This window comes from Caenorhabditis briggsae (assembly GCF_000004555.2).
Source record: "Caenorhabditis briggsae complete genome, chrX, whole genome shotgun sequence".
In the NCBI taxonomy this organism is placed as follows: domain Eukaryota; kingdom Metazoa; phylum Nematoda; class Chromadorea; order Rhabditida; family Rhabditidae; genus Caenorhabditis; species Caenorhabditis briggsae.
The window spans coordinates 21,116,632-21,125,339 of NC_013491.2; the positions used below are offsets into that span (position 1 = coordinate 21,116,632).

Sequence of the window (8,708 nt, forward strand, 5' to 3'; positions counted from 1 at the left end):
ATCTAACTTTGAACTAAAATTTCGTTGATGTCTCACTAAAACTTTTGATTTTTGATACAAATTACATGAATGAATTGAACTAGATTTTAAAGAACTGTGTCTAAAAATAAGAATTTTTTAGTTTAAAAGAAATGAGAAAATCTTGTTCAAAGTCATTTTTCTATATCAGAAACTGGAAAATCATTTGAAAAATGTGAAAGATTTTCAGTAGATTCATGCGTCTATTTACTTTTTTTTTTGAATAATTCGGCTGATTGGTTGAGATTAAATTATTTCCATAGATAAATGTTCATGAATACGGTCTCTGGAAAAAACTACTTCCTGTAATTGAAAATACAATAATTTAAATATTTTCAGGAATGGAACTCCTTACTTACGACCTTGAATTGATTCGTGAAACGACACCATGGAAGTCATACAAACGTCCTACTTTGATTGGAATTGCTTATCAAATGATGAAATGCCTCAGGCATTACACGAATTGCGATTGGTTCATAGGGATGTGAAGTTATCCAATTTCGCCCTAACGCAACCCAAGACTCCGGGAAATCAAGTGTCTGTGAAGATCCTGGATTTTGGATTGAGCCACGTTTATGCTGACGCAGATGGAAATCTCAGAGACGATCCCAGAGATTTTAACTTCTCGAAAATGAAATACTCATCTTATGATGTTTCTTTGGGATGCGACCCGGCGCCCAAAGACGATGTTATCCAAGCCAGCTACGCCATCTTATATGCCAGCGGCTTCGATTTCCGCCAAAAACTCAAATCTCCTGAGAATGATTTGATGAACTGGAAGCGGGAGTTGGTGAGTAGAAAAAAAGAAGCCTAGTAACAAATATTAACATTTTTAGATTCGGACCCCGCGCGACACTCTGCCACTGATGATGAAGTTCATGACTCCATTTTTTGAAATGGTTGGAGAACTCAATGACATCATCCCTGTAAATCATGATCTTCTCAAACAACGCATCCAGGAATGTTTGTCTGAGGTTGATGCCAACAGTGATCTGATTTTGACTCAGGAGGATGGACAACCACTTCTCATCTGACTCGATCGTTTGGCAGCTCCAGAGGAGACCAACTACTCGTTCCTTTTCTTGTGCCATTCTTACTCATCCAACTTGATAAATAAATTTTATAAATTAAAATCGTTTGTTTTTTTTCAAAATACAAAAAAATGAAAACGCAAAGTGCGCGAAAAGAAACACTCGAAAAAAAAAAAAAACAAAAAAGCGCTATTAGAAAAAAAATAACTAAGTTGTAGGTGTGGCAAAATATTAGTGATGAATAAGCAAATGAGCTATGCGCAAATGAGCATTTCAACATATAGGTTGTGCTGATAAGAAATAGGTCAGCCTGAAAACAGATAGCTGATTCAATAAATTTTTTTCTTTTCACGATTCAGTGGAAATTTAGAAATGCAGATATATCGTCAAAAAATTCATCAAAACCGCGCACAACTGAAATTTCCGGATTTCACGAGTTTCGGGTTTCAAAAAATTAAATTTGCTAATCAGTTACCTATGTTTTTTTTTTCAAAATCATAAAAATAATATTTTTACTGATTTTCCGGAAAAATGTTTTAGATCTGGAGAAGTTGTCAGAAATAATTTTTAATTTTGTCTTCGATCTCCAGATGTTTACAGCCACGGCGACGAGAGCATAGAGATATTTTAATTTTCATGATGAGTCAAGTGGAAAAAAATGTTTCGGTCAAGTTCACACGGGTACACAAAAGTTTCTTTAGATTAATCATCAGGAAGAATTCTAATCAGACTTTGATTCGTAGTCACTTGGAACGGAAAAAATCTTGGAAAAAACTTGTTTATTGGTTCATTGTAAGACTAGCCGTGATGGAAAAAAATAAATAATGAATATACAATTTCTGAAAGAAATGTTTGCGATTCATTTTTCGCAGGTAAAGTTATTCGAAGAAATAATTAAATTTAATTCCACGCAGATACTGTAGCTACCAAAGTCTTTTTCTTCTTGGCGATTCCCGGGTGAGTGTTGAGAACAATTAAAGGGATAAGCAGAGTTACACAACCATAAATGAGAGACATAATCCATGAAGAAAGGACTGGATCAAGGGATATCTCAAAATATTTTTTTATTATTTCATTTCTTTTTTTCTGGAATTTCTTTGAACATAATCAGAAAGCAACTTTTGAACTTTTCGCTTTACTAACGCAAGCTGATTTCCAACCGAACGCGTTCACTATTTGATCAGAAAGTTCTCAAAAAGCAGTCATCCAAAGTTTTCTATGTCTACCGAAATAGACTTTGATTTCGAGCAATCGAACCCATAATACTTTTTCGTCTTTAAAACAACTTACAACAGAGAAGAGAAGTTTGGAGTATGGAAGAAAATTCAAAGCTGCAACGTATGTCCAGACTTTCTCGGCTCGAAATTCGAGGATATTTGTTTCGCCAGTGGTTCCGTAAATAATGTCATATCGTACTTGATAGATATTGAAAAGAAATCCAAAAACATTCCCAGTAAGACAAAAAAAGAGTGAACCAGAAGTCGATTTGCTCCATGATTTCCTAAAAAAACCAAAATGTAACTGTTTTCAGAATACGAGTCTTACCCCAAATCCAACCTCAATATTCAAAGACATTGTGTTCGGTTTTTGTAGAGAACAATGTTTAATTTGAGGTGCTGCGAAGATCAATACAGAAAGAATAGCGATTAAGGAGACGAGAATCACAAAAATGACTAGAAGTTTCCGATACCAATGAAGATCTTGTCTGTAGTAGATGCGAATAACTCTGACTACCGTATACTGGGTAGATTGGACAAGATATAAAAAATGTAGGAGACGAATAGTGAGATGAAATTTCTTCAAAACTTTGGGAAATTCGCACAAAGAAGGGATTAAACCAGAGGTTGGGACTTGGACAAACAAACAATCAAATAACAACATAAGAAAAATCTGAAAACGTTTAGAGGTTTACAAAATTGAAGCCAGTTGACCTAAATTTCCCATGACGAAGTATGATGAAACAACTCGCTGTTTTCGAACAAAAGCGAACTCTTTGGTATTGATTGTTTCGATTTTCTTAGCTAGTTTAATCATGAAATATAGAGAAGCAAAAATGAAAATTGCGCTTATTACAACCAAGATGGTTTACACATTAAACATGTGCGTTTGTGACGTTTTTTCCTCATGATTCTCAAGCGCCGAGGAGTTCTGAGCGGTCATCTTCTAAGCTCGGTTACGAAACAGATGTCCTAGGCAGAAATGAATACTGATAACATCTGGAAATAGGGTTTTGTAACTAGGGGCTCCGCCTATTTTTGAAAAAAAAGTGCTCACGCGTTAACGTAAATAATTTATGCTTGATTTGGAGATTATTACAAACATTTTGTTAGTTGACCACTTTTTGCTGTCTTTTTCAGGAAAACAGATTCAAAAGCGTCAAGTTGAAAATTCGAGGGGCCCAATGGTCTCCTTCTTTTTTAAAGCAATACACGGATGAGTAAGAAAAAAGAATTTCTGTCATTATTTTTATAAAATCGGTTATCATATCATATCATTCTCAAACTCTCAACAATTCCGGCGGAATGATTAAAATGAATTGCTGAAATCTCGAAAATCTTTTTTTTACATTCTAGCATTTTTTTTAACTTGAAAGAAACGGTTAAATTAAAATTTGATGATCAATTTTTTGTGATTTTGAAAAATCCCCAATTTTTTAATTTCTAGAATATTCAATTTTTTTTTTCAATTCACCACACCTGACCTATAGCTCTATTCCGGCTTTTACAAATACTTTTTTATTACTAAAGAAGGCGTTTTTCCCACGCATGTCTTTGTTTCCTAGGAAACGTTGTTTTATAAATCCTAATCCTTTTTACTGACTGAAAACTGTCATTCTTAAATGTTAAAATTTCAAATTAGGTATGAAAAAAAAACTTACTATTATAGTTAGTCACCCACAAAATTGACAACAACTTGTAAAAAAATTACATTGAATGCGCTTTAAAGTTCAATAAAATAATAAGGATTAGGATGTACGAAATAGCATTTTCTAGGAAAGAAAACGGTATGCAACATCAAACAATGGTGGAAGAGCAACATATTCTGGCAATTTCATTTTGATTTGTGGTTTTTTCTACAATACAGAAAACATGCATAAAATACTTTGAATGCATATCAACAGAAAGATCACAACGGATAACGTTTACAGAATAATACGAAACTGGGCAAAAAACAGAAGAATGGATGAAGAAGATAATTCATAAAAACTTAAATATTAGTCGTATTCTTCACTCCCACTTCTCGAACCCATAGGCATCTGACAAGCGGTTGTGCAAGTTAGCAACTTCTAATTGATGATCCTTTTTATTCCGGTTTAATTCAGCTCGGAGAGCCTTGTTCTCTTCCATGACCATCCAGTTTTTCTCTTTTTCAGCATCCAGTTCGAACTGATTATTGGTTTGCAGTGCGTTGTTGACTTGCTGCTTCTTGTCCTGGATGTTCAACAGTTTATTGGCAATGTTGAGAAGTCTGACTGACAGCTCCAGATGATCCGCTTCAAATGATGTCGCAGTTTCTATTTGATCTATTGATTGTTCGTTTTTTGGAACCTCTACGTTGTCTTCAACGTCGCCCGAACAAGAAACATTGTCTTCAATGTCTTCCGAACAAGAAATGTAGTCGTCGTCAGAGTCCTCCGTTTGCATAAAAGAGTCTTTCATTTTCTTGTTTCTAACATTTTGTCGGTATTGCCATAACTCTGCTCTGTGCTTCATTTCTGCATTTTTCAACTCAATTTGGTGTTTTTCTTCCAGTTTCTCGAGGTCCTTCTTTTTTTTGTTAATAATATTATTGATCAGGCAATTTTTCTCCTTGATTTTTTTATTGAGCTCGTCCACCAGAAGTTGACTTTCAGTGTATTGTGTCTGAAAGATTTTAATTTGCATTATGGAAATACTTGTTCAAGAAAAGTGTTCTGGAATTGTTGTTCCCGAAAATTTTCCCCAAATTTTTTTTTGGAAATTTTCGTTTCCGAATATTGTTTCCAAAATCATTATTCAGCAATTCTTGAAGAGTTTGGAAGAAAACGGGACATTAGGTTTTCAATTAATTTTTTCCCGTTTTTCTCGACCTATGGGTGGTTGTTGCTTTCTAAACGTTTTTCAAAAGCGTCCAAAAATTTATTTTTCCCGAATTTTCTTAAAAGAATCCTACAGATTTTCTCGAAAAATAAATGGCTACAAACCTGCCTAGTTATTGTCAGAACTGCAATTTGTTTCTTCTGCGAAGCGATTTGCATCTTCTGACGTTCGTCCATTCTATTGAGTTCGATAAATTGCTCTTCCAGTTGGGATATAGTTTGTGTTTTGCTTGTGAAGGCGTTGCGAAGAATTTTCAGTTCTACGTCTTTTTGTAATTCTGATTGAAGACCATCGGTGCATTTTTCAGACTCCTCATTGCTGAGATTTCGATCGGATTTGTCAGATTCGGAGATTGAAGGATCACCAGACATATTTAACTGAATTTTTTTTTAAATTATTGCAATCATATTTCAAGGTTGCATGAAGAAAGAATAAAAAAGAGAAAGGATACATTCATGAAATTTTTTTCGGAAAATCAATTCCTCTCTAAAAATAAACTGAATTTTTTTTCAAAAGGAAAATGAGAGCGTGAAAAATGCACTGATCAGAATGAGAAAATGACTTTTGATCCAAATATTCTCAAAATCCATGGGATTCTTGCTCTGTCCAAGCGTGCCATTTGTATCAAAAAATGTAGTTTCGAGATAAAGAACAACAAACAACAATTTGTCTTCTTTCAAAAGGAAAATCAGAAAAACGTGAAAATTAAAGGATAATTCCTTTCTTGGAATATGATTCTCTTCATACTTGCTACGGGCCGTGTCTTCAAAAAGATGGTCAAGGCCCGGCCCGGCCCGGAAGGCCCGGACAGTCGGTGCCAGCTTCGAAATTTAAAATAGCTTGCTTTTTTTTTGGAAAAAAGTTGTGTATATCATCTAATTTTAAAGGAGGCGAGACAGCAAAAATTTCGGGGGCAGTTCGGGGGAGGAAATCGCGCCGCGCTTATGTAGACCATTGATCGTCAGGCGCCTTCGCGCCCCCGTAGCTCAGCCGGTAGCGGCGCTGTACCCCTGAGCTGCCTGTCATGAGTTCAACCCCCCATGGGGGTTCTCTATGCAAAATACCAGGAAAACTTTTTTTTTGGTGTCTGGCCTCCTTTAAGCTGAATTGTAAATGTTGGATTTTTAATGTTAGTGAAAATTTAAAAAATAATTATTTTGCTGACTTTTTTCCGAAAACTTTTTTAGATAAATTTCGACCAAAAAATTCTATCCGGGCAGGGCCTTCAACGATATTCGCAAGCATTACGAAATAAGTATTTTTTCTATCGATTTTTGAAGAATTTCATCCTTAAAAAGTGTGTGTTGATACTTGAAAGAATTTAGTTCGAAAGTAACTTTCCGACTCTAAATGAGAAAAAGATTTTTGAATAAATAAATCTATATGCAATATTTTTTCAAACTCTTTTAGACAATTTTCTGCAAATTTTTGAAGAGAAAATGTTTATGAATACAACTAAATCAGATTATTCGGGTGGAAGTAATGAGAGCGCGTGAGAAAACATTATATGTTTATTAAGAGCAAGGTGGAGGCAAAAAATCAACTCGTGTGAATTCAAGAAATAAAAAACAAATGATGCAAGAAAAATATATGGACGTTGAAAATGTTTTTGAAATCCCATGATCATAGTAATTACGGAAATATGCAATTTGTAGCAGTAACATACAGCCTGAAATTTCAGCATTCCAACTAGCAAGTAAATTTTGAAATAAATAACGACTGAAGGGATGAATGAAGGTATTACTGATCTTGGGGAAACATGACGTGTGATTATTTGGCAAAACAAATCGGTGGGTACAACAATTCGAGGGTGCAAGGGGGTATAAAGTGATTCTAGGGTACAAAATCTACAATTCGGGGGAAGAAATCTCGGATTATTTCAGGATTATTTTGTAACCTGAATTGAGAATTGCGCACCCCTGAATCACTTTGTTCCCCAATGACCTAAAAATGTTTTGTACCCTCCGAATTATTTGCCAGAAGGGAAAAGATGACGTGTTGATTTTTCCTCGAAGAAAGACTACCGTAGTTCGTTTTAAAAATACCATATTTGTGCTGGTTCACCGGTCGAAGGCTCTCCACAAAGATTTAATTGCTAACAGAATCGAAACGCAACTGCTAAATAAAATGAGAAACTTACAACAATAAATTAAGGATCCGAGAATAGTTGTTTCAAGCTGGAACTGTCGGTCCAAAAAAGATACCCCCGGTCCCATTAATCATAAAAGTGGTTTCATCTCCTAAATCTTGTTCTCGAGTATTTTTCAGAATTAATCAAAACTTATACGGTAGATTAACCTAGGAAAAATTTTTCAAAAGTTAAGAACCAAACAACATATAGAAAATGCAGGCTTAAGTTTTCGGAAACACAGGATCAAAGATTAAAAAAAAAGAACATCTGAAAGAGAAAATCTTGAAAACGGAAAATCAGATATTCTCAAAATCTCAAGGTCTCACAAGTATGAAACTTAAAATCTTGAAAAGTTAAAAATTATGCGTTCATCTACAAAATTTATGTTTTTAGAATCTTGATTATTTTTTTTGCATTCATCTCTTCTAAATCTGGGATGGACCCTAAATTACTCATTCCCATATTTTCAACTTCCATGCAACTCCTTTCTGTACCATTATAATATCAATTGATATTCGTTTTTCCCATTCCCTTAATTAGTGGAATAGCTTTCCTTCACCTTGTCCATCAGTAAACATATAATGTCTTGAGTGCCCGGTCGTTTCTTCGTACAGACTTCCCATAGATTGATGTGATCCAATCCCACCTGGTTTGGGGTAAAGACACGCCCTAGAGACAGTTGTATTATTCATTTACTCAGTTATGTTGAAATGAGCTCATCTTTCCTTCCACCATTTTACTGTTCCCTTTACTTATGTTTTGACTGATTTGCTTTAAATCCTGAATTCGATTCTGTAATTATTCTTTTCCGACGTCGATGAACGTTATAGTTAAATACTCATTTAAAGGCGCATTGTCGGTCCTGAAGCAAACGCAGCTACGGCTTTTACAGATAAATTCATTCGTCTTTTGTTCAGTATTTTGAAATTGTTTTTTTAGCCTATAAATAAATTTCGAAATACAGAGAAAAGGCGCATAAAATTGTAAGAACCGTCACTGTTTTCGCTTCAGGACCAAAGATGTGTTTTTAAAATAAATTTTCAACCACACGGTTCATTGGTGCCGGACAAGAGTATTAGTGAGAATCTTTAAAATTAGAAATCTAATATCTTGGCAGTCTCCAATTCTCAAAAGTACGAAATATGAATATCTCAAAATCTTTATTCGTTTACGAAAATTACATTACTAGAGTATTTATTATTTTTGGTCTCTTCTAATGAACCCTAAATTACTTACCATAACTGCTCTAATAATAGAAGCCCACTCTATACTTCACTGTGAGCTCAATTATCTCAATTTTGATCAAAAATATTTCAACTAACAAGATGTTGGTGATATTATGAAAAATAATGTTGGCAGTTTTTTTGTTATCTTTTCTGAAAATCTTGAAGTACAAGTATGAGCGGACCTTTTATTAGAGTGTATACGGTACCCAGTCGTAACTTCATT

General features: G+C 34.5%; 3 protein-coding genes across 3 annotated transcripts; 1 reads left to right on the forward strand and 2 right to left on the reverse strand.

The window, feature by feature from the left end:
• Nucleotides 1-406: 406 nt before the first annotated feature.
• CBG08881 lies at nt 407-1,052 on the forward strand (the record flags this gene model as incomplete). The annotated part of the gene is made up of 2 exons (XM_045240783.1): nt 407-808; nt 855-1,052. 2 exons carry the CDS (start codon nt 407-409, stop codon nt 1,050-1,052), a joined length of 600 nt encoding a protein of 199 aa, XP_045093865.1.
• An 897-nt stretch (nt 1,053-1,949) lies between these two features.
• CBG26774 lies at nt 1,950-2,930 on the reverse strand (the record flags this gene model as incomplete). The annotated part of the gene is made up of 2 exons (XM_045240784.1): nt 1,950-2,099; nt 2,670-2,930. The coding sequence occupies 2 exons, from the start codon at nt 2,928-2,930 to the stop codon at nt 1,950-1,952; spliced, it is 411 nt and encodes a 136-aa protein (XP_045098830.1).
• A 1,346-nt stretch (nt 2,931-4,276) lies between these two features.
• On the reverse strand, nt 4,277-5,499 carry CBG08879 (the record flags this gene model as incomplete). Its single annotated transcript, XM_002648667.1, has 2 exons — nt 4,277-4,912; nt 5,233-5,499. 2 exons carry the CDS (start codon nt 5,497-5,499, stop codon nt 4,277-4,279), a joined length of 903 nt encoding a protein of 300 aa, XP_002648713.1.
• Between the last annotated feature and the right edge of the window lie 3,209 nt (nt 5,500-8,708).